Source organism: Loxodonta africana, chromosome 9, assembly GCF_030014295.1.
Source record: "Loxodonta africana isolate mLoxAfr1 chromosome 9, mLoxAfr1.hap2, whole genome shotgun sequence".
In the NCBI taxonomy this organism is placed as follows: Eukaryota; Metazoa; Chordata; class Mammalia; order Proboscidea; family Elephantidae; genus Loxodonta; species Loxodonta africana.
Genome location: NC_087350.1, coordinates 82509520 through 82536524, shown reverse-complemented (window position 1 = coordinate 82536524; position 27005 = coordinate 82509520). Strand labels below are relative to the sequence as shown.

General features: G+C 39.2%; 1 protein-coding gene across 7 annotated transcripts in view; it reads left to right on the top strand.

Moving 5' to 3' along the window:
- The window catches only part of UNC13B (unc-13 homolog B), a 196617-nt gene that overhangs the window by 60752 nt on the left and 108860 nt on the right, over positions 1 to 27005 (top strand). For 4 of the 7 annotated variants that reach the window (XM_064291765.1, XM_023545165.2, XM_023545166.2 and 1 more), the window contains exon 8: positions 23011 to 23046. The exons of the other annotated variants lie outside the window; for them this stretch is intronic. In XM_064291765.1, the coding sequence (XP_064147835.1) occupies positions 23011 to 23046 (36 nt within the window). The remainder of the gene's footprint in view (positions 1 to 23010; positions 23047 to 27005) is intronic. 7 annotated transcript variants of the gene reach the window in all.

Sequence of the window (27005 nt, the reverse complement as noted above, 5' to 3'; positions counted from 1 at the left end):
CTTCCATTTGCTTTAGCTACTCAACGTTTAAGAGCAAGTTTCAGAGTCTCTTCTGACATTCATTTTGGCCTTTTCTTTCTTTCCTGTCCATATATTTTGTACATATACTGCTAGGGTGTCTAAATTAGTACAACCTTTCCAACTTGGTAATCTCACTTCTAGGAAGGATTCAAAGATAGTAACTAGAGATGCAAAGTTCTATGTATAGGATTTATTTATAATTGTGCAAAATTGCAAAAAAAAAAAAATTAAAAGGAAGACTGAATAAGTGTATCTCCATCTGGTGGAATAATACGCTTTAAAAATTTTTTTTTAAGATACCTGAAATGTTTATGTTTATAAGTTTAGAAAAGTAAGATCCTAAATTAATTAAATAGTATGATCACAGTTATCTAAGAAATAAATTATATACACATATGCATCGGAAAAAACTAAGGAGATACTCAGTTTTAAAAGAAAAATTACCACAGGCTTGACAATATAGAGTCAAGCTATTGTAGATTTCGTTTTCTTTAATAGACTTTATTTTTTAGAGCAGTTTTTGGCTTACAGAGAAATTGTGCAGGGAAGTACAGACAGTTTCCATATACTTCCTCTTTCACCCTTCATACTTATTAATATTTGGCATTCCATTTGTGTGGTACATTTGTTACAAGTGATGAATCAATATTGATATATTATTATTAACTAAAGTCGATATCAATACGTTATTATTAACTAAAGTCCATAACTCTGTATTGTACAGTCCTATGGGTTTTGACAAATACATGTCATGTGTTCACTATTATAGTATCATGCAGAATAGTTTCACTGTCCTAAAAATGTCTACTTAGTCATTCCTCCCTCCTTCCCCAGAACCCTGCAAACACTGATCTTTTTAGTCTCTATAATTTTGCCTTTTCCAGACTGTCATATATTTGGAATCACCTAGTATGTAGCCTTTTCAGACTGGCTTCTTTCACTTAGAAGTATGCATTTAAGATTCCTCCACGTCCTTTTGTAGCTTTATAGCTCATATTATTTTTATTGCTTACTAATACTCCATTGTGTGGATGTACATCTTGATTGCTTCCAATTTTTGGCAATTATGAGTAAGGTTGCTATAAACATTCATGTCCAGGTTTTTATGTGGACATACAGTTTCAGTTCATTTGGGTAGATACCTGGGAGTATGATTGCTCAATTATATGGTAATCGACTCGATAGGATTTTTTTTTTTAGCTTTGTAAGAAACTACCAGATTGTCTTCCAAAGTGGCTGTATAGTTTTGTATTCCCATCAGCAATGAACGAGAGTTCTTGTTGTTCCACGTCGCCACCAGCATTTTGTGTTGTCAGTGTTTGGGATTTTAGCCATTCTAAAAGGTGTGCAGCGATAGGTTTTTTAGTTTGAATTTGGGACTTAATTGAATGATAGTTGTTGAGATAGACACAGGTTAGCTCAACAATGAGAGTAATTCCTTCATTTAGAGGCCTCAGCAGCTCTTAAAGTTACAATATCCCTTTTATGAGTAATATTCCTAAGGTCTCCCCTAACCAATTACTACTCCCCTAACCAATTACAGCAAAAAAATTTTAGGGGTCATTATGTTATTTCTTTTTGTAATGTAACCTCAGATATAGTTTGAACTTTTCACAGTTCAGCTTGTCATTGGTGTTTCAGGGATATTTCTCTTCTTGTCTATCAAGGGTTTTCTGTTACAGTATTGCCTATAAATAGTGACCTATTGTGTCTTAAACCAAAGTTTCCTGAGCATGAATCAGTCTTTTAAGTTAGTGAAATAGGGCATAATCCAACATATTGTTTAGACTTTTTCTTGAAGAATGAATCAATTCAGAACAGTTGGCTGTGAGTCACATCTGCGAATAACAGTGACGAAACATTCAGAAGCACCATCAGTGATACATTGCTTGGTTATGACATCTTATTTGATCACCACTAACTTCAAAAGGGTTTATTTCGCTAACATACCCAGAAGAGACACATTTATATAAAATGATTTACCTTTCTTCCATTTCAACTCTCATTGTTACATTTCCTGGTGATCCATTATGCTGAAATTTGTTAATTCTTAGGCAGGAAGCTTGAGGTGTTCAGTGCTTCCTACTACTGTTAAGCCATCAGGCCCGCAACGCCACCTCCTTAGACTGCTTAACACTCAAACATGTCTCTAATGTTGATGGGTCCTGTCGAGTGTTTTTTGATTCATAGCGACATAATGTGACAGTAGAACTGCCCCGTAGGGTTTTCTTGACTGTCATCTTTACAGAAGCAGATTGCCAGCTCTTTCTCCCATGGAGCTGCTGGATGGATTCAAACAGTCAACCTTTCGATTAGCATCTGAGCACTTAACCGTTGAGCCACCAAGGCTCTTTATGACTCCTACTATGCTTTTTCACCACCTAAAACTGTTCACTCCTACTCTATGATCTCTCTTATTTCTAATATTCTTCCTGTTTGAGGAGGCAGAGGAGTGGGCCAAACTGTATATGTAACCAGGCATTCCTCCCATATGTGGAATATTAGGCTTCTGACTGTATTACACATAATGTTATAATCCTCCCACTAAAATGAACCAAACAAAAAACTCTGGGAAGATACTTCCAGTACTGTTCTTAGTCTCATGTCTCCACCTATCACAAGCCTAGCTTTAAGCTTATGAAGGTATTCTGGCAGCCTCTGGATATAGGCCACGACTTTCCTGATCAGGTAATGCTAAACCCAAACCCAGTGGTAGACTCGAGTAAAATAGGGAAGTTTATCCACCTGTTTCTGATTCAGGATGCCTTTCTTCCATTCTGGACCCACCGCATACCAGAAGGAGTAGGCCCATTTGCCAAGTAATCACTGTGTTAAGGTGTGATCTCGTAGATTAGGTGTTAGATTATGGGACTCTTATGCCAGCGTTTTATGCCAGAGGATACCAACTCGAGAGAACCTGGCAGCTAGCTCCTGACCGTCAGACCTAACCACCCCCATACAGCTCCAGATCAAAAGAAGGCTTAGCAGGCACCAGATCATGTGGCCCTATTCTTTGGCAATGTGTGTTCTGTGTTACTTATTTTTCGGATTACCACAGCTGCCATGCTGATAGCCCTTACCTTTCAAGAGATCCATCTCTTAGAGAACTTTGTGGCTTATTTACTAGTGGTCTCAACCAATACCAGATCCTTTCATGAGCATATAGTAGATGAATCCTTGCTTCTACGGATTCATTCTAAGAATGCAAAGACCTATCCTCTATGTCCTATTGCAATGCTGTGCTGCTGTTCCATGGCAGCCCCTTCAGGACTTTAGCGTGGCCTTCCAGTAGCCTTCATAAATAATGTCCTGCACTGAAAGTTGGGGGACAGGTGCCAAAAATAGTTATGGGAGACCTGAAAGATTATTGAACTCGTTTCGATCCCCAGCCTCTTGGACACTGCCACCTTGGCTTTTATTATAAATTTATCTATTTCCCAGAATCATTATATAATACTTATGCTATTGCCTTAAAGTCAAGGCCTGATAGGTGGACTCTTTAGTCCCCTACACCAGTTGGCCTTTAGCTCCATCCATTGCAGTGCTACCTCATAAAAGAGATGTTCCAGCTCTGTAACTTTTCCCAAGTATGTGTATGTATGTATGTGTGTGTATATATATATTAAAAAACCTGTTGCCATCAAGCCAATTCTGACTCATAGCGACCCTATACGACAGAGTAGAACTTCCCCATAGAGTTTCCAAGGAGCGCCTGGTGGATTCCAACTGCTGACCTTTTGGTTAGCAGCCATAGCACTTAACCACCACAACACCAGGGTTTATATATATATATGTCATACTGTGACTTTCAGTGTATATCATGGGCTTGGAGGGTTCTGTTCAGTGACTTCTGGGTTATAATTTAAGTGTCTCATTTCAAGTCAGCCATAATTTAGAGTTGCAGAATGTATTGGTTTCCTCACTAGTTATAAATTCTTGTTGGCTGCTTTGCATGATATCATGAAGGATAGCCTGGAGTCTTTTTTTCAGATTTCACAATCAGTTATCTTTTTCTGTATCACTTATTTCTAGAAAGTGGTTGAACTGGGGTTAAAATCTAGGTCTTTTGGACTCCAGGTTTCATCACTGTACCACCTCATGATGACAGAAATCTCATGAGATATGTTGCCATTCAGAAACATACGCTTTTCTTACTTGGTTGCTGCCTTTTGTTTTATTTTAAAATTAATTCATTTATCTAATAGGTAATATGTGTACTTGGTACAATCATTGTTAGCAGTTTCTTATGAATCATTTGAGAGGTTTTACACTTGTGTAGGCATATATGTATACATCAAAGATATCTTTTGATTATTCTTTCCAATGCCTTCTTTGTCTTAGAGTCTACATACAGCAAAATGTCCACAGCTAACTTATATTTGCGATTTAATACTTCTAAATCAGTGTCTCTTTTGGTTTCTTATTGTATTTTTTTAAGCCATGAGGAATAGATTGTTTATTTTCTGGGTTGCTTTCCAGAGCAAAGATCAGTTTTCCTGAAATCTTGACCTTGAATACAATAGGACTGTTTCCTTTGTCCTCATTCACCTTCCTGGAATGACTTTCACACACTCGTTATTAAGAATTTCCAACAGTTTATGTCTGTGGAATGTGTTGTTTTCCTCACTAAATTTGAATCCTCTGTGGTCACTTTCCATGATATTGTGAAATGTCCACACCTCTATCATACTAAATCAGTCCCTGCATTTCTTTAAGCTTAAGAAAAAAATCCAAAAAACCAGAAACATGTAACATGTTCACTATAAAAAATATAAAATAATTCAGAAATGTGTAATATAGAAAGTGAAAGCGTTCATCATCTCTCTCTACTCGGAGATAACTACTCTTAACGGTTCGATGTTCTACTCATTTAACATCTTAATTTTTCTTTTTAAAAAATAAAATTTAATTATGCAGTGTTTGATATATGCAGAATAATACACGGAACACATGCAAGTTTTAGAGCATAATAACGGAAATAACACCCATGAAGCCATCACCAATCATTATCTTCTAGCATAGTTTAGTACTGTACTCTGAACATTTACTTACACTTTCCATTGCCCCCTGAGTGACAAGATTTTTTTTTTTCCTTTTTACCAGTGAGACTGGTGAGTTGCGGGGACAGGGATAAAGTCTTTGGTTTCTTTTGGAATCTGCATACCTCTTATCTCACTTTCTGTTGTATTAGATATTCAGGGGTGATACCTAGCTGTTTGCCCCGAGGGACCCTATCACACCTGGGTTTTAGAGAAAGACAGCTTCTTTCTGAAAAAAGAAGAAAGCAGTTACTGTTGAAAGAGAGTGTAATTTGCAGCATTTTCTGAAAGATGGCATCCTTTTTCTTCTGGCTAGAAATTTACTTTCTCCCGAGCTTGTAGATTCCTGGGATGCTTCTATAATTAAGACTATTAGACTCATATTCTGTCCACTGAGACCTGAGGTTGGCAATAACTAAAGCTTTGTCAGCATCTATTGTAATTTATAAGTGTCAGAGTCCGTATATTTAACCTTATTTGAAATGAAGACTTTTTAGCAGATGCCAATCAGAGAGAATTGTTACACTTTCCTTAATTTCTCTTCTAGGGCTTTGAGACTCCAGGTATGCATTACAGAAAAGAAATCCAAAGCCCCTGTGTACAAAGGAGCTTATCCACTACAGCTTGTTTGTTTCCTTCTCCCAGTTTTTATTGAATAGATGCATAGACCAGAGTGAATATATTTGTGGGGGCCAGGGAGGAATTAGTGGGAGAATACAAAAAGAATTAAAAAAACCTGAATCACAGTGTTGACTTGGGTCAGAAGAGGTCAATTACACAAATGCAGCAGCTTGAGTATGCTGTTTATAATAATTCTGAACAGGAGCATAGTAGTACCCTGGGAACAGAGAGGAAAGTGCTAAGGTGGCAGAGGAAGGAGCAAATGGTTATGAATGGCGTAAAGTTTGTTCCAGAAGGCTTTTCAGAAGAGATGAGTTTAGAGATGATGTTTGAGGAAGCTAAGTGGAATGTGTTGATTCAAAGGAAAGATTATCCATAGTAGGATAAATGAAAAGTAGGAAGAGAAGATTTAAAAGATGCCATATTATCTGTAGGGCATATTGACTTGTCATGGATGGCCTTGCTGATCTGCAGAAGGAAATGAGACCCTCTGTGGTCTGGGGTGGTACAGGTCTCTTCAAAGACCTAACACATACAGTTTGGCAGATTCTCCCCTTGGGGGAGACTTTTTCTCCTTTTACTTCAGATACCTAGTGTCCCTCTTCTCATCCACCACTCTCTCTCCTTTAAATCCATTGTAAAATTGAAAGTTTTGTGCCGTGTAAACAAAATTTTGGTGTCGGAAGTCTAGTGGAAAATGTTTCTTTTTTAATTGCTATGACTAAAAATCTATTTCTGTGAGCACTGGAAGCAGAAGAGCAAGCCTGATGTTACTTAAAAAAAAATATATATATATATTTTTTTTTACTTGCACTTATTGACCTAGGGCCATATGCCGTGCAGGAAAATAGGATTGCATGGCCAGCTGGCCCCTACCCTGCAGATTTTCCCACCTCAGCAGTTTCTTCCATTTGTCTTTTCTCATTTCTAAAGTCCTAGAAGGCAGAGGCCCAGAGCTGATACTCTTTGCCATTCCTTCCCACCATTTTACGGTTTTTACTGAGCCTCCTATTCCGACTCCTGGGTTAAAGCATCCTAATCATTCTGGTGCTCCCTAGGTAGCTGATTCTTTTTTACCTCATACTTAGGACTTTCCCCCATTTCCTCCCCCCCGCTTTTTTTCTTTTTAAAGGAAACGTGTGTGAGGTACAATTCAGAAGACACACAAATGTATGCTTTGAAAAACAATCTATTTTTCTGTACCCTATCTTTCAGCTATGCAGTTTCTGCCCAGAGGCAACCAATATTGCCCTTTATTGTTGATTTCTCTAGAAAGAATTTATGCATTTGCAAACATATACATATATATGTTTTTTCCCCTCACAAGTGGTAGTATACGATGCATGCTATTGTATACCATGGAGTTTTTCACTTAACAATATATACACCTCCATGTTGAGAACCAGTCCTCTATTAATGTATTAAGATGAAATTTACATAACATAAAGCTAACTGTTTTACAGTGTAAAATTCAGTGGAATTTAGTACATTCACAATGTTGCTTAGCCATCACCTCTATTTAATTCCAAAATATTTTCATCACCTCCAAAGGAGACCCCACATCCAGTAAACAGTCACTTCCCTGTCCCCTTAGCCTCTGGCAACCACTAATCTGCTTTCTATCTCTATAGATTTACCTATTCTGGATATTTCATGTAAGTGGAATCATACAATATGGGGCTTTTTGTATCTGGCTTCTTTCACTTAGCATGATATTTTCAGAGTTCATCTACATTTGTAGCATGTATCAGTACTTCATTCCTTTTTGTGGCTGAATAATATTCCATTGTATGGATATACCACATTTTGTTTATTCATTCATCTGTTGATAGATATTTCAGTTGTTTCCATCTTTTAGCTATGGAGAATAGTGCTGCTATGAACATTGTGTTTAAGTGTTTGTTAGAATACCTGTTTTCAATTCTTTTGGGTATACACCTACGTGTGGAATTGCTATCAATGGGCATTTAAATTGCTTACAAAATTTTCTCTCACAGTGCTGAAATTGATATTTTACATACACAATTTCACACATTTAAGTATCGCTATTGGATAAATAGCAAGAAGTGGGATTGCTGAGTCAAAGCATTGTGCATTTAAAAATGCTTTTAACATTTTTTTTTAACATTTTGGTAGATAGTACAGAATTGCCCACTATAGAGGCTGTACCTTATTTACACCCCCACTGGCAAAGTATGGGAGTGCTTTCTCCTCCCTTGGCCTTTAGATATAGCCCGTCTTTCTACAAAGCATATTGCCACAGGCAACAGTTCCTCACAGAGGACTTCCTGCTTGCATACTTAGTTTCTCTTTTCCTCCTCTTCAAACTCCCTTTTCTGGTATATCAACTTCTGTCTTCCTGCTTATACCTTAATTTTGGACAATCCTTTGATTTCCATTTCAATAGTAATACCCTGAAAATAGAGAGGGAAGTGTTGAGGTGACAGAGGAAGAAGCAAATGATTAAGAACGGCATAAAGTTTTTCAAGAAGGCTTTCCAGAAGAGAGGGGTTTACCCAAACCCAGTGCCATTGAGTCGATTCTGACTCATAGTGACCCTATAGAAATGATTTTTGAAGGTGTTTACTGGAGCGTGTTGATTGAAAGAAAAGATTATTCGTAGTAGGATAAATGAAAAGTATGAAGAGAAAATTCAAAAGATACTCCGTCCCCCTTTTCAACCTCTTAGTGGTTGGAACATCTTCCTTCCCTACCATGGCATTCCATCCTTTATAGGAGTAAAGGATCAGCTAGTTCACAGCTTTTGTTACCTTCAATTCAGGACTAGGGCCCTTAAAAAATTAGAGACAGGAAAATATTTTAGTGATCAGCTGCTTAGAGTGTACAAGGAGTTTTATTTAGTAGCGGGGCAGAGCAGTGGGTCCAGGACTTCTGTCAGTAAGAGTTGGTGATGAGTTTTACACTGTACATGTGGTATCAGCGGAAGCAGTTGATATTGATGCTGATTATAGGTGTTGGCAAACTAACAAAGAAAAGACAGAAACTGTTAACAATATGGTTTGGCTGATAAAAATAATGTTAACTGTAGTCTTCAGATTCACTTATTTATTTTTATTCTGCCTTCTTCCAGAAAGAATTTGAGGTGGCTAATTGCAGTCATTACATCAACTTATTATCATTTCTGTTCAATTACTGTGCCTCACAACTATGTGTACTATTAAATCCCAGATTAATGTTTCAAAGTTTCGTGGGCACAGTGTTTGTTATTGATACGTAATTGCCTGTTTTCCCATAAAAGCATGGTCATCTGATGGCTTTTTATTATAGATTTCATTGGTACAAAGTGGTAAGAAGTTAACTTGATTGGTAGAACATTTGTACTCAAATTGTTGGATACCTGTTTCTCATGCCAAGAACTATGCTTGGCATTGGGGATGTAGAGATAAAAGTCCCTGACCTCAGGGAGCTCAAGCCCAGAGTGGAAGAAACATGTAAGCAGTACCAAGTGATAAGTGAATGGTTAAGGTAAGCACATTAGTATCCAAGCAGCACAGAGGAAGAAAACTTAATCCAAATTTGGGATGGTTAGGAAAGGCTTCCTGGAGGAAGTGATAGCTAAATTGAGTTTTGAAGGATGAGTTGGAGTCAGTCAAGTGAAAAAGGAGAAAAGATTTTATGGCACAAGAGCACTAAGTTGGAAAAGCATGACTTAAGACATGTTGGGATACCACTGCAAGTTGAAATTAAAGATGGCTTGAGAATAGGGAATAAGAAGAGTGGGACAGAGTCAGAGATGAGAACAGACCGGTACAGAAGATCATATCATGAAGTACTTAAATACAATAGCAAGCAGTTTATATTTGATCTTGAAGATAATGGTAGACCTTTGAAAACTTTGTGCAGAGGAATAAAACAATCAGGTGGTTGTAGTGATATGAGCAATTTGTTTGACCATTAAAATATTTTTAATTATAGGATATAACACAGATATATAGACAACCTCATAAAACAGTGAATTAGTATAATTGTTAGTATGAGTCAGTTGGTATAAAATGGGCAAGAAATAGACCTTTGCCTACCACCGCAGAAAGCCCTTTCCAAATTACAACCCCTTCCTCCTTAAAATAACTATTATTGTGATATCTATGATAACTACTTCCTTGCCTTTCTTTATATTTTATCACCCAGGTTTACGTCTATAAACATTAGAGTTTATTTCTTTTTTTAATATGTCTTATGAATCTCTTCTAATCTACGAGCTCCTCCATCCCCTTTTTTTTTTTTTTTTTCCAGTTTGTTGAAGAAATCAGGCTGTTTGCACAGTTTTGTTTGACTTATATAGTTTCCCACATTTTGGATTTTGCTGAATATACTCCCATGGTGTAGTTTAACATACCTCTCTGTCTGCTTTATCTCTTTAAATGGGTAGTTGGACCTAGACTCACCACATGCAGATGTGATGTTTTCCAGCAATTTAATTTCTTTTAAATTAAAAGTAATTAAGAAAATTACTTTTTAAAAGAGTAATTTAAAGAAACTCTTCCCCTACTGGTGGACATTTAGATTGTTTCCAGTTTTTTGCTACTAAATCACAGTGCTGTAGTGAGCAACTTTGTGCAAATATATTTATTGTGAACATGTGTGAATGGATCTCCCCTCTCCTATTTATGTTTTATGTACTTTTCCTTCATTACACTTATGTAGTGTGTATGGTTATTTAATTAATATTGCTTCCTTCCCTGGTTCATAATTTCATGAGTAGGGAATAGGTTTATCTGTGTATCCCCAGTCTTTGCTCAGTAAATATTAGTCGAATTAATACATTCCTAGAGTGGAATTTCTGGGTCAAAGGATATTCACATTTTAAATTTTGTTAGATACTTTCAACTTATACTCTAAAAAATTGTACCTAGTTATATTCCTACCGCTAATACTTGTTTTCTCACATTTGGCCACACTGATCTTCTCTCCTTCTCCTCCTTTTTCCTTCTGCCTCTTTCTCCCTCCCTCCTGGCTCCCTCCATCCCTCTGTATATCCTTCTACAGATGTTTTTTGATGCCTACATTCCAGGCTGTGTTTCAGGTGCCTGGGATATGTTGTTGTGGTTAGGTGCCATTGAGTTGGTTCCCACTCATAGCAACCCTATGAATGGCAGACCGAAACTCTGCCCGGTCTTGCGCCATCCTCACAATTGTTGATATGCCTGAGCTCATTGTTGCAGCCACTGTGTCAGTCCGTCTCGTTGAGGGTCTTCCCCTTTTTTGCCGACCCTTTATTTTACCAAGCATGATGTCATTCTCCAGGGCCTGGTCCCTCCTAATAACATGTCCAAAGTATACGTGAGACAAAGTCTCACCATTCTTGCTTCTAAAGAGCATGCTGGATGTACTTCCAAGACAGATTTGTTCATTCTTCTGGCAGTGCATGGTATATTCATTATTCTTTGCCAGCACCATAATTCAAATTCATCAATTCTTCTTTGGTCTTCCTTATTCATTGTCCTGCTTTTTCACACACATGAGGCAATTGAAAATACCATGGCTTGGGTCAGGTGCACCTTAGTATATCAGGGAGATAAACAGACAAAGATCCCAGTGTGAAAGGAGATAGACAATAGACAGAATGATTAAGGAAGTTATGTAGGAGGTTAGAGAGTGGACAAACCAAAGAATAGATGATGAAAAACATTGGGAATGCTAGAGTTGGGGTTGAGTTACAGTTTTAAATAAGGTGGTGAAAATATAGGCTTCATTAAGAAGGTTACATTTGAGCAAAGACTTGAAGGAGGAAATTAGCAATATGGCTCTCTGGGGAACAGTGTAATAGACAGAGGAAACAGCTGGTTCAAAGGTTAGTAGTAATTGAAAAGGAATATGAAGAGGCCTGCTGGGGTGCTGGTTAATATCCTGTTTCTTTATCTGTGTGCTAGTTACATGAGTATATTCATTACACAGTACCCTTATGGTTTGTGTACTTTTATGCATCATACTTCAATAGAAATTTTATATTAAAAATAAAGAGTGGGTGTTGAAATTTTCAAAGTGCCTTAATAGTACTTACATAAGTGTTCATAGGTATTTTCCTTTGACTTATTAATGTGATGAATGTATTAATTTTTATTAATAAATCATCTTTGTTTTCTTATAATGCACCCTATTTGATTATGGTAAATTGTTCTTTTAATATAATGTTAGGTTTGATTTGCTTGTATTTTATTTTGGATTTTTATATCTATGTTCATAAATTACGGTCAATAGTTTTCTGTTTTTATTTACCTTTGTTAGGTTTAAAGTGTTTTTCTTAATTATAGGTTCTTCACTACTACTTTCCATAGAAAGAGAAGTTCTATGGTACTTATCTAATCTATTGCCTTGAAAAAAGGGAAGGGAATAATTTCCAATGTTTGCTTTATTGTCCTTTGTGAGCTACCTGGTAAATTGTAGTAATTGATAGGTGAGTCCTGTCATTGACTGGACAGATGGCTGTTCACTTGTAGTCTGGGGCTTAAATATTCTGTTATCCTATTGTGATGGAAAAATTAACTAACCAGCTCTGGACTATTAATTCGTGATATAACAGTTGCCTGGGGGTGTTTTGTTTGACAATTATAGTCCTTGTGTTTTAATGTAGCTATTCCTGATTTCTTGCATTTTCCACTAGAAACAAGATAAAATACGCAGAAGATGAAGCCTGTGAGTATGTTGCTGTAGCCTAGTTAGTTAGCCTGGTGGACGGGTTTAAGTGCAGAAGCTGTGACTTCTTCGAAATAGGATTCATTTTGAATTGAGTCCCGGACCTGTTAGATTTTTTTCACTCTCCTGTTTGCCAGTAACATCAATGCTGTGCATGAAGACATTGAATTGGCCTTCGAGTTCAGAACACTCAGAAGCATAGTAGGTCTGGCTGCCTTCTTTCTCCATCAGCTCAGGAACATTATACTTCTGAGAGACTGTGGCTTTCTTCATATAGGAAATTCTATAGATGAATTTTTCAAAATGTAATTCAAGAGTCGTTGGCACCAGAGTCACCAAGCTGCTTATTAAAAATGCAGATTCCAGGTAACACCGCCACCAACAAAAATTCAGATTCCTAAGCCACTCCAGCCTTTTGAACTAGAATCTCTGGGAGTAGGGTCTAAGGGTCTGCATTTTAAATAAGACCCTCAGGTAGTTTTTATTAAAATTTCAAGACACTGCTCTATAAAGTTAAGAAGACCCTGCATTATTAATTGTTAGCTCCTTCAATATAGGATTCCTATGCGTAGCATTGGGAGCACAAAGGAATTTTAAGACTTATACGGAGACTAAGGATCTTCTTCTCAAGGAATTATAATCAGGCTAAAGGTAGGATGGATTAGAAAAAGGCAACCTATGAAATAGTCAAGTTCTAAAACAGACTTTTTTTAAAAATCAAGTTTATGGAGATAAAATTTACATACAGTATACTCAGCCACTTGAAGTATACAGTGTGAATAATTTTGACCAGTGTATACACAGTTTAACTACTACCACAGTCGAGATACTGAACCTTTCCATTGTCTCTAAGTTTCCTCATGCTCCTTTGGCGTCCATCCTCTCCCCACTCCCAGCTCCAGGCAACCACTGATCTGCTTTGTATCACTATAGATTGTTTGCTTTCCTGGAGTTTTATATAGTTGGAATCATACAATATGTGCCTGGTTTCTTTCATTCAAACGTAAGCATTTTGAGATTCATCTGTTTTATTGAGTGTGTCAGTAATTTGGTCTTTTTATTGCTAAGTAATGTTCCATAAAATGGATATACCACATTTTGCTTTTCCATTCCCCTGTTGACAGGCATTTGGGTTATTTCCAGTCATTACAAATAATATAAACATTTGTACAATCATGTTTTCATTTCTTTTAAATACCTATGAGTGGAATGGCTGAATCATATGATAGGTGTATGTTTAATGTTTTAAGAAATGGGCAGGTGTTTTCATTTTGATTGTTAACAGAGGCAGTGTGCTAGAGTCATTGAGCATTGTTTAAGGAGAATTGTTTAAATGGAACTTGAGGATGGATACCAATTATATAAGGGAAGGTAGGGAACGTTTATTAACTACCATTAGATGCTACATACATGATTTTCAGTATTTCTACAACCTTGAGGGGTAAGCTGTATTGCAAGGCGCTTTTTATAGATGAGGAAACAGAAGTGTAGAGAAGTTACCAGCCTAAGGTCACATAGCTAGTAAGCAATGGTTTTGAACCTAGATTTGTCTGGTTCTAAAACTCAAACCATTTCCATTATAGCAACAAGGAATGGAAGTGAAAGACATCCTAGCTTCGGAGGTGGTGGGGCAGATAGGGGAAATCAGGCTCGTTCTTTTTTCCATCTCCTTGAATCTGGCAAGCATGGGGACTGTGACAACACTGGTCTGCCAGTAACAAAGACTTTGTTTTGGGTGACGAGTAAGAGCAAGGTTTGATTTTTATTTGGTATCAAATTATAGAGTCCCCCCCCCCCCCACACACACACAGTTATGGGGTTTATTAGGGAAGTAACAGGTTACAATTCAGGTTCAGGAATGCTCAGGATACAGTTCTTCCATCAGGACAGCCTCTTCTCAGCTGTGCCCACAGGCATGCCTCTTTCTGGCCCTCAGCCTCTGCCCTACTCTGGCAAGTATTACAAAGCTCTTTTAGCGCTGCTGATATGTGCTCTGAGGCACCCGAATCCACCAATAAACCTTGGTCTGAAGGTGCTCAGTTCTAGCTCTGTGGGTAGGCAAACCAAGCTCCACCAAGTGCTTGGAGGCACTCTACTACCAGCAACCCTCCTGCCCCAAGGCACTCAGCTTTCTCACTGTGTAAGTCAGGCTATCTCCTGTGCTCCTCCTGGTTCTGCTGCCGCCGTTTTTCTGCCGTTGCTTCTCCATCTTCAGTGTTATAGCTCTCTCTTTCTCTCTCTCTCGGTCTCCTGGTTCCAGGAGCTTCTCAGCGCAGGGATCCTGGGTCCAAAGGACACACTCTGCTCCTGGCTTTTCTTCCTTGGTGATAGTGAGATCCTTCAGAGATTTTTTTTCTTAATTGAAGTGAAATTCACATAACCCAAAAGTAACCATTATATGATTAATGTAAGTGCATCACTAAATTGTACACCTAAAAAATGTTGAGTTGACAAATATTGTGTTATATTTATACTTACAACAATAAAAAAGTAACCACTTTAAAGTTTACAGTTCACTTTAGTATGTTCATAGGATAGTACAATTACCACTTCTGTCTAATTCTAAAACATTGTCATCACTCCAAAAGAAAACCCTGTACCCATTAATTAGTCACTCCCTATTTACCTGTCTCCCCAGCTCCTGGCAACCACCAATCTGCTTTCAGCCTCTGTGGGTTTACCTGTTCTTGATATTTCATATAAATGAAATCATACAATATGTGGCTTTTTGTGTCTTATGGAGGGTTTTGAAACCCAGGAAGAAGAATACTATAAAGAGTGAGCGGTTGTAATTAAACCAGTGAGCTAGTTTTAGGAAAATTAGTCTAGTTACCATCTGCTGAGTAGATTGGATGGGATAGAGCTTAAACCCACTGCTGTAGAGTCCTTTCTTTCTTTCTATTTTTTTTTTTTAAATTTTTATTGTGCTTTAAGTGAAAGTTTACAAATCAAGTCAGTCTCTCATACAAAAATTTATATACACCTTGGTATATACTCCTAGTTGCTCTCCCCCTAATGGGACAGCACACTCCTTCCCTCCACTCTCTATTTTCATGTCCACTCGGCCAGCTTCTGACTCCCTCTGCCCTCTCATCTCCTCTCCAGACAGGAGCTGTGCACATAGTCTCATGTGTCTGCTTGATCCAAGAAGCTCACTCTTTACCAGTATCATTTTCTATCCCATAGTCCAGTCTAATCCCTGTTTGAAGAGTTGGCTTTGGGAATGGTTCCTGTCTTGGGCTAAGAGAAGGTCTGGGGCCCATGACATCTGGGGTCCTTCTAGTCTCAGTCAGACCATTAAGCCTGGTCCTTTTGCAAGAATTTGAGGTTTGCATCCCACTGCTCTCCTGCTTCCTCAGAGGTTCTCTGTTGTGTTCCCTGTCAGGGCAGTCGTCGGTTATAGCCAGGCACCATCTAGTTCTTCTGGTCTCAGGCTGATGTAGTCTCTGGTTTATGTGGCCCTTTCTGTCTCTTGGGCTCGTAACTACCTTGTGTCTCTGGTGTTCTTTATTCTCCTTTGCTCCAGGTGGGTTGAGACCAACTGATGCATCTTTGTCGAGTCATTTCTGACTCATAGCAACCCTATAGGACAGAGAGGAATTACCACATAGGTTTTCCAAGGCTGTAAATCTTTGTGCAAGCAGACTGCTTCACTTTTCTCCCACAGAGTGGCCGGTAGGTTCAAATCACTCACCTTCTGGTTACCAGGCGGACAGTTTAACCACTGTGCCACCAGGACTCTTGGATAGAGCTTACCAAAAACCAAACCTGTTGTTATCGAGTAGATTCCGACTCATAGTGACCCTGTAGGACAAAGTAGAACTGCCCTATAGAGTTACCGAGAAACGGCTGGTGGATTCGAACTGCTGACCTTATGGTTAGCTGAGCTTTTAACCTTAGAAGGTCATAATCCAGGCAAAAATTGATAAATTAGGCATAAGGTATTAGTAAGTTTCTTGATAAGGACAGCGTCAGTGACACCTATGAGGAAGGGACAATTGGATGGAAACTCCAGAGAAATTAATTACTAAGCCTGTTATCAGATTGGACATGGGAGATGAAGTAGAAAGGACTTTTAGGAATTATCCTGTGGTTTCCAATTTGGAAGTGTTGGGAGTTCAGTGGTTTTGGAACTTGAGGTACGTTTGCTGTGCACCCACATCTATAGAGAATACAATGTCACTGCCAGTGGGGACTCTTTGTTTTCTAGACTGCCTGACTCTTAGTATCAAGTACCACTGAGCTCGAGAGTAATTGGTTATTCATCTGCTAAGTATGTGAGCTGTAGAGATTTGAGGCTCTAGCGAAGTGCAAAATATTAGCATGCTCCTTAAAATTGTCAGTTTGACACTCATTTGATGTGTGTGTGAATGCCCAATTTGAAAATGTTGCTGGTTTTCTAATAATTTCTCAGGGTACTCAGAGGTCTTTCTGTAATATATTTGGCCATTGTCTTTTCCCTACTTGCTCCTTCTTTGGCATCTTGTGATAAGCAGTACCCTCCACCTTTGTCAGTTTATACCCTACTCACAATTAATATTTTATTATATGACTTGTGAAGTCTCTTGATGTCTTCTTATTCCATTGCATGTGCTTTCATTTGCTTCTGAACAGCGTCTGCTCTTAACTTTCTCCCATTGAAATTTCTCTCTTTAAAGTTATTAGTAACTCCTTTCTTTCTAAATCCAGTAGACCATTTTCAGTTTTATCTATTTATTTATTTTTTACTACTCTGTAACACTTAAGACCTGTTGACCACTCCCTCCTTGAAACATTCTTTTTCCTGACCTCAGGTATACCATACTTCCATAGTTTTCTTTCTGTCTCCCGCTTCTTCACAGGCTTCTTTATTCCTTTATGGACTCCTCTTTCTCTGTCTTTTAATTAATTAATTAATTTTAAGTCAGGTTTATTGAGTTATAATTTATATACAGTAAATTCTCCCTTTTAGTGTACAGTTATGTAACCACAGCCATAGTCAGAATGTAGAACAATTTCATCACCCCTAAAAGTTTTCTATATCCCTTTGTAAGTCAATTTCTCCTACTCCCAGACCCTGGCAAACCACTAATTTATAGTTTTGCCTTTTCTAGAATGTCCTATAAATTGAGCCATATAGTATGTAGCCTTTAAGTCTGGCCTTTTTTATTTATCATAATACATTTCAGATTCATTTATGCATGTCTGAGTAGCATTCCACTGTATGAATGTACAGTGTAAACAGTTTGTTTATTCACCAGTTGAAGGACATTTAGGTTTTTAGTTTTTGGTGAATATGAATTAAGCCACAGTGAAAATGAATTAAACATTAACTTTTTTGTGTGAGTTATATTTTTGCTTTTCTCCTATACTCCATACTAAAGAACTGTGATAGTTCTCTATTGCCCTCCAGATAATTCCAAACTCCTGACATTACTTAATTCTGAGTTCTTTTATAACCCTGCAGCCTCACATTCAGATGTGCTAGAACTATTTTCAGTTTTCTGAACATGTCAGGTTCTCTCTTTCTTCTGGCCTTTGCATGTGTAAGTTCCTTTTACTAAAACATTTCCTCCCACCCTAGGAACAGGACTTCTGGGCTATATGGTAGGTGTTTAATTTTGTAAGAAACTGACAAACTGTTTTCCAAAACATTGTGAGAAAGCATTCTCACAAACAAGTGAGAGAGTTTCAGTTGCTCCACATCCTCATCAACTCTTGGTATGGTCAGTTTTTTTTCCTTTGTCTGCTTTTTAAATGTGGTTGTTCCTTAGCCACCCCCTCTTAGGCATTCTTTTTTTTTCTATCCTGCACTCTCTGTCTCAGTGTTTTTATTTAGTTACATTTTTATTCTTATTTATTTATAGTTTTTTTCTTTTTTTTGAGTATCTACTTTATGCTAGGAACTGTTTAGACAGTGAAGATACAGTAAGAACGAAGCAGAAAAATCTCTGCCTGTATGGTAGCTTGTATTCTGAAAACCTCCAAATCTGCATCTTCTTCTCCATATCCCTTTCCTGAGCTCCACACCCACTTATCCAGGTGCCTACTGGACATGCTCATTCGAGATATTCCATAGGTGCCTCAAAGTCAATGTATCTAACACTGAATTCATCATCTCCTTCAACCTGGCCCCCTTTTGTATTTTTTTCCTCAATGAAGTCACATTCACCCAGTAGCTCAAGCAAGGCTATATCATGTACTCCTTGCTCCTACATTAAAGTTACTCATTAACGCTATTGATTTTACCTCTAAAAATTTCGTAAATTTTTATCTATTCTCTCTACCCCTTCTGCTGCTTCCCTAGTTCAGGCCGTCATCATGTAAGTGCAGACAACCTCCTTACCAGCTTCCCTGACACCAGTCACCAGTCCTTTCTACCTACCAACTATTGGCCACACTGTACCACAGTTCTCCTTCTGTAATGGCAAATCTGATCCTGTCTTTCTTTGCTAAAAAATTGTGATGATTCTGTATTGCCCTTCAGATAATTCCAAATTCCTAGCATTACTTAATTTCTAAATATTACACGAAGTTCTTTCCTAACCCTGAAGTCTCACATTCAGATGTGTTAGAACTATTTTCAGTTCACTGAATGTGTCAGGTTCTCTCTTACTTCTAGGCCTTTGCATGTGTAATTTCCTTTTCCTAGAACATTTCTCCCTTCCTTTTTTTCGGTATGCCTAGCTAAACCTAATATCCTCAGTTGTTCTACTACTAGTGAGATATTTTAATGCATGTTAGGGGTTTAGGGTGGGGCAGGAAACTTGCTTAATTAAATTTGTATTATTTCTCTTATAATGGTACTGGGCGGAAGTGGTGAGAAAAGGGGACTGGTTGGAGAGAGTGTATGACCGTTATTATTTTCATGGGTTAGGGACGGACTCAGTAGATGGGATCAAATCATTCATTTGATATATTCATACGATAGATGCTTATTGCCATGTACAAGAAACTGCTATGCATTGCTATGGAGTGTCCAAAGATAAAGGCAGTATCCTGTAGGAAGAGGCTTCTTTGGGTTCAGAATTTCAGTAAGAAATAGCGTTGTAACTTGCCTGGAGCAATCTAGGCTGAGAGATGTGTTCTGAAATTCTATGTGATTATTTTTTAGTTTTCTTTTAAAAGAAAACAAGGTAATTACCCTCTAGCAGTTGCCATGCAACTGTGATAAAGACTGGGGAATTTTCTTTTAACCTACCCACCCATGGCACACTAAACCAGTATACCCTTTCTAAGTGGTAAGAAGAAAATACCTAGGTGGCAGGAAGAAGGTAAATACATATGATGAAAATTGGCTCTTATTGTAGAGTTAGCCTGGGACTGATTAATTAGTGGCCCCATATCTCTCAGATTGGGGGTTAGTTCAGGCAATGAAACCAGCCTGAGTTGACATCATTTGATGTCCCAGAATTTTGAGTCTTATGGAAAACTTTCCAAGGAGCCACACCCCCGAAACTCTGAGGGCTTTCTAGACCAGACATTGAAGATCCCCCAGCAGACATTAGGACTATAAGAGTGTGCAGATCTGGGAGATGTTTTTTTCCTGCCACCTATTTATTGGGAATCTGTAAGGCAGGCAAACACATGGTAACATGGTGAAACAAGAAGTGCTAATTGCTCACCATGTTCCAGGGGCTATGCCAAGCACTTTATATGCCTTTCTTTTTTTTTTTTTTAATTTTTATTAAGCTTCAAGTGAACATTTACCATTCCAATCAGTCTGTCACATGTAGGTGTACATACATCTTACTCCCTTCTCCCACTTGCTCTCCCCCTATTGAGTCAGCCCTTACAGTCTCTCATTTCGTGCCAATTTTGCCATCTTCCCTCTCTCTATCTTCCCATCCCCCCTCCAGTCAAGAGTTGCCAACACATTCTCCCATGTCCACCTGATTTAATTAGCTCACTCTTCATCAGCATCTCTCTCCCCTCCACTGACCAGTCCTTTTCATGCCTGATGATTTGTCTTCAGGGTCTTTTCATGAGAATTTGGAGTCTGTATCCCATTGGTCTCCTGCTCACTCAGGAGTTGTCTGTTGTGCTCCCTGACAGGACAGACATCGATTGTGGCCGGGCACCAACTAGTTCTTCTGGTCTTAGGATAATGTAGGTCTCTGGTTCATGTGGCCCTTTCTGTCTCTTGGGTTCTTAGTTGTCGTGTGACTTTGGTGTTCTTCCTTTGCCTTTGCTCCAGGTGGGTTGAGACCAATTAATGTATTTTAGATGGCCGCTTGTTGGCATTTAGGACCCCAGGCGCCACAATTCAAAGTGGGATGCAGAGTGTTTTCATAATAGAATTGTTTTGCCCATTGACTTAGAAGTCCCCTCAAACCAAGTTCCCAGACCCCAGCCCCTGCTTCGCTGACCTTTGAAGCTTTCATTTTATCCCGGAAACCTCTTTACTTTTAATCCAGTCCAATTAGGCTGACCTTCCTTGTATTGAGTGTTGTCTTTCCCTTCACCCAAAGCAGTTCTTATCTACAGATTGATCAATAAAAAGCCCTCTCCCTCCCTCCCACTTTGTAACCACATAAGTCTGTGTTCTTCTCCGTTTTTTCTATTTCTCAAGATCTTATAATAGTGGTCTTATACAATATTTGTCCTTTTGCAACTGACTCATTTTGCTCAGCATAATGCCTTCCAGATTCCTCCATGTTATGAAATGTTTCAGAGATTTGTCACCGTTCTTTATCGATGCGTAGTAGTCCATTGTGTGAATATACCACAATTTATTTACCCATTCGTCCGTTGATGGACATCTTGGTTGCTTCCAGCTTTTTGCTATTGTAAACAGAGCTGCAATAAACATGGGTGTGCATATATCTGTTTGTGTGAAGGCTCTTGTATCTTTAGGGTATATTCCGAGGAGTGGGATTTCTGGGTTGTATGGTAGTTCTACTTCTAACTGTTTAAGATAACGCCAGATAGATTTCCAAAGTGGTTGTACCATTTTACAATCCCACCAGCAGTGTATGAGAGTTCCAATCTCTCCACAGCCTCTCCAACATTTATTATTTTGTGTTTTTTGAATTAATGCCAGTCTAGTTGGTGTGAGATGGAATCTCATCGTAGATTTAATTTGCATTTCTCTAATGGCTAATGATCGAGAGCATTTTCTCATGTATCTGTTGCCTGCGCCTTTCTTATATAATCCTTTTAATAACCCAAAGAGGCTCATGCTATTATTTTTCTCATATTACAGATGAAAAAACATCTGTAGTAACTTTTTAAAGATTGAGCTAATAAGTGTCAAAGCCAGAATATCTTAGGTTTCCTTGACTTCAAAGCCAGTATTTTTTTTTCCTTAAACCAAGCATTTTTTTTTTTTAATTGTGCTTTAGGTGAGAGTTTACAGCTCAAGTTAATCAATTTAATTTCTCATATAAAAATTTATACACATATTGTTCTGTGACATTAGTTGCAATCTACAATGTGACAGCACACTCCCCCTTTCCACCCCGGGTTCCCTGTGTCCATTTGCCCAATTCCTGTCCCTTCCTGCCTTCTCATCCTGTCTCCGAACAGGAGCCATCCATTTGGTCTTGTGTATCTGACTGAACTTAGAAGTACCCTCCTCACGTGTGTTATTCTTTTATAGTCCTATCTAATCTTTGAAGAGTGGACTCCAGAAATGGTTTCAGTTCTGGGTTGACAGAGTGTCCAGGGGCCATAGTTTTGGGAGTTCTCCAGTCTCTGTCAGACCATTAAGTCTGGTCTTTTTATGTGAATTTGAGTTCTGCTCTACACTTTTCTCCTGCTTCGGCGCCGGGACTCTCTGTTGTGTTCCCAGTCAGGGCAGTCATTGGTGGTAGCTGGACACCTTCTAGTTCTTTTGGTCTCAGACTGGTGAAGTCTCTGGTTTATGTGGTGTTTTAGTTCTTTGGGCTGGTATTTTCCTTGTGTCTTTGGTTTTCTTCATTCTTCTGTGTTCCAGGTGGGATGGGACCAATTGATGCATCTTAGGTGGCCACTCGCTAGCTTTAGACTCCAGGTGCCACTCACCAAAGTGGGATGCAGAACGTTTTCTTAATAAACTTTGTTATGCCAACTGAGCTAGATGTCCCCCATCAAAACCAATATTTCCGACTATGAAGCTAAATTACTCCTTGTTTCTTGGAATAAAGGCCTAGTTTTAGTAATTTTCTTTGTCACATTAGTTGCCTCAAATTCAGTTTGGGTATGGGATGGAATTTAATACTGAATTTTTGACATTGAAAATTGAGTAGAAAACGTTTTTCAGTTTTCTCCTGTCTTTCAAAACTTCTGTTTTAGTAGGTTTTATTTAAGGTTTCTAGGCAATTCTTAGAGGCAGGAGATCCATTTTTTTCTAACTTTGGCTAAGGAAAGGTATCTAAACTCCTCGATGATGATGTTCTGGGGGAGACTTAGGCCAGAGGAGGTTTAAAAGACTTTGGAAGCAGTAGTTCTTAGATTTTTTTGTTTGTTCATTTTTGTTTTGTTCTGTTTCTTTTTCCCTTTGTAGTGAGTGAGAGAGCAAGAGTATTTTGTAGATTTGTCACATGTTCAGTAGAAGGCAGATGCTTTATATGTTATGTAAAGTTAGTGGAATACAAGTAGGACAGGTTCAAGTAAGGTAAGGTATATGATATTTGCTGGGATGGGGAAGTGATCTTTGGATTCATCCTAAGTTATCTCTGTCACTCTTCTTTGTGACCATTTGCTATTTTCTTAGGTCACTGGACTTATTTGGGCTGGGGAGAGCAGCAGAGTACGTAAGAATTTGAATTCCTTATAATTTTCTTGCTCTTAACCTTTAACATACTACCTCTGAACCATAAAGCTGGATATTCATGAGTACAAGCATATATAATTCCATTCTCCCCTCATATCCCACTGTAATCTTAGGAGACAGTTGCCTGCAGTGGAATGTTACATCCTTTCAGGCTGTTTTCTTGAAGACTTCTTGTGTGTGTGTGTGTGAGAGAGAGAGAGAGATTGACAGAGACAGAGAGAGGAATTTCAGCCCAAAGTCCCAGTCATACTCCTGATAGGATCTCCTGATTTTTCTTCACCAGGGATAAACAGCACCATCAGTCTTATAAAGTTGTAGAATGTCCTCTCCTTAGGTTTCTTGTCTAAGGAGTACAGTGACCAGAGGGAAGGCTCATTTTGGGAAGGGAATGTACTAGAGTCAGGATCACTGATGTGCATTCTGAATCATTTGGGTTTCTGTCTGCATAATATGGATATTGGGGAGAATATGCAGCATAGACTGATCTTTCGTGTTTATTGGTATAGTAAAGTGTGAACGCACCACACGTCTGTCAGTTTGTTACACTGTGCGTTGCTGTGATGCTGGAAGCTATGCCACCAGTATTCAAATACCAGCAGGGTCATCCATGGTGGACAGGTTTCAGCTGAGCTTCCAGACTAAGACAGACTAGGAAGAAGGACCTCGCAGTCTATTTCTGAAAAAATTAGACAGTGAAAACATTATGATTAGCAGTGGCACATTGTCTGATAATAGTGCCGGAAGATGAGCACCTCAGGTACTCAAAATATGACTGGGAAAGAGCTGCCTCCTCAAAGTAGAGTCAGCTTTAAGGCCGTGGATGGAGTTAAGCTTTCAGAACCTTCGTTTGCCAGTGTGGCATGACTCAACATGAGAAGAAACAGCTGCAAACATCCATTAATAACCACAACATGGGAGGCGGGGCCAAGATGGCTGACTCAGTAGAAGCTACCTTGGATCCCTCTTGCAACAAAAACTCGGAAAAAAAAGCGAATCAATCACATATATGACAATCTACGAACCCTGACCATCAGACACAGATCTAAAGAGTTGACCTGAGTGACAGGTGAGCGAAAAGCTGCGTCCTGAAGCAGCAACTGCCTCTGGATCTGGTGTCCGGCACCACAGCCTTGAGCCCTCGCGGTTCCCTGGTGCCGAGTGGTGGGGCTGATTGCGGCTTGCTGAGGCAGGACAGGCACGGGACACAGCCCTCGCCCCTAGTCCCCTGGGGTAACCTCTGTAAACACTCAGCCAGCGCAAGCAGGCTGCACACTGACGCGGCTAACGAGAGAACGAGCAACCCTGGGGAAGCAGCGACTGTTTTTGGAGCCTGGAGCCAGCGTCCCAGTCAGAAAACCTTGGTGCCGGGCTTTGGACTGGGCTCAGGGGAGCTGAGCACGGCTTCCTGAGACGGCACAAACACGGGAGGCAGCCCTAGCCCCCTGAAGTGACCTTGGGGGAAGTCCAGCCAGCGCATGCAGGCAGCGCAGTAACACGGCTGACAGGAGGAGAAGTTACTGGGAGGCAGCAACTGGTTTTGGAGCCTGGAGTGCAATGTCGCAGCTGGGGAACCTTGGTGCTGGGCTTTGGACTGGGAGCAGAGGAGCTGACCACAGCTTCTGAGACAGCACAAGCACAGGACACAGGCCTGACCCTCGGGGGGCAATCTCGACCCAGCCAACGCAAACAGGCTACACGCCCCTCAGGAATCTCAGATAAAACAGTCATCACCAAGCAAGATACGTAACTTTGTCTATATTCCTGGGTGCTACTCTCTCCTATCTATCTGATCCCTCCCCTCCCTTCCCAGGTGGCTTCATTAACATTGGAATTTCCTGGGCCAGGGAGTAAAGTGCTTTGCTTTTTTTTTGTTTTGGTTTTTGTTTTTGTCTTTTCCTAACCCATTCTTCTAGCCTGAGAGAACCTAGACTCAGTGCCTTCGAGTCCCAGGGACGAAAAAATCCTTCCCTGACTTCCCGAAATTGGAATAAAAATACAGAACCAGCTCAAGCCAAGCATATGGGATCCACAGTCTTGGGCTTTCCTCCCTACACGGAACAGGGTGGCTATTATAATGCAAAGGCAATTCTAATAGTGATCTGACTAGAAAGACAAGATTTTTCCAGGTCTGATATCTCTACCTATTAAACAGAGCCCTCACTGACCCACAACGGGAACTGAGGGCTGAAGCTCCACCCAAACCATCTAGCCTCCTGCCAAAGGGGGCTGAGGATAGTGACACCTACCAATCTGTAGAGGTACGTGCATTGGGTGCCTAAGGTACAGCTGCAGACCCACCCACCAAAGTGCTTTAGGAATAGAGACACACCTACCTCGCTGGCACTTGGGGGAAGCCTGTCAGCATCCTGCCCCCCCCCCGGAGTGTGACCCCCTGCTGCTACTAGAATCTGGTGCACACAACTATCACCACTACTCCTCTAAGTGAATCGGTGAAAGTCTACACCACACACGTGGTGACCCAAAATCAGATTCTACTCAAGAATAGTGAATGGACTCTTAGGTTTATATACCTGGTAACAGCCCAAACCAGCTGGTAATAGGACATAAGTGATTCAAAGGCCACAACAATCAAGGCAGCGCAATCTAGTAGCCCATCTACGTATATTGAAAGAAAACAAAACAAGATAAGACTCAGTGAGCAAATATAAAATAAGAGAAATCATTACAATATCTTATAGATGGCTTAGAGACAGCAGTCGATACCAAACCACATAAAGAAGCAGACCATGATTGCTTCTACAACTCCCCAAATTAAAGAATCAAAATCTTTCCCAAATGAAGATACAAATCCTGGAATTGCCAGATGCAGAATACAAAAAACTAATTTACAGAATGCTTCAAGACATCAGGGATGACCTCAGAGATGAAATAAGGCAATCTACAGAAAAAGCCAAGGAACACACTGATAAAGCAGTTGACGAAATCAGAAAGGTTATTCAAGAACATACTGGAAAAATTAATAAGCTGCAAGAATCCATAGACAGATAGCATTCAGAAATACAAAAGATTAACCGTAAAATTACAGAATTAGACAACTCAATAGGAAGTCAGAGGAGCAGAATCAAGCAATTGGAATGCAGAGTGAGGGAGTTGGAGGGTAAGGCAATTGACACCAATATAAAATTGACAGTATAAATTGACACCAATAAAAAGTATATATATATAAAATATATATATATATAGTTGAAGAAAAATCAGATAAAAGAATTTAAAAAAATGAAGAAACCCTAAGAATCACATGGGACTCTATAAAGAAGAATAACTTGCATGTGACTGGAGTTCCAGAACAGGGAGGGTTAACAGAAAATACAGAGAGAATAGTTGAAGATCTGTTGGCAGAAAACTTCCCTGGCATCGTGAAAGATGAAAGGATATCTATCTAAGATGCTTATCGAACCCCATATGAGATTGATCCAAAAAGAAAATCACCAAGACATATTATCATCAAACTTGCCAAAACCAAAGATAAAGAGAAAATTTTAAAAGCAGCCAGGGATAAAAGAAAGGTCTCCTACAAAGGAGAATCAATAAGAATAAGTTCAGACTACTCAGCAGAAACCATGCAGTCAAGAAGGCAATGGGATGACATATACAGAGCACTGAAGGAGAAAAACTGCCAGTCAAGGATCATATATCCAGCAAAACTCTCTCTCAAATATGAAGGTGAAATTAAAACACTTACAGATAAACACAACTTAGAGAATTTGCAAAAACCAAACCAAAGCTACAAGAAATACTAAAGGAAATTGTTTGGTCAGAAAATCAATAATATCAAAACAGGGAATCATTGAAGTCATTATGTAAAAGATCACAATAATCAAAAAGAGGGACTAAATACAGGAGGCATAGAACTGCCATATGGAGAGGAAAACAAGGTGCTATAGGATGATACAAGTTAGGTTTTTACTTAGAAA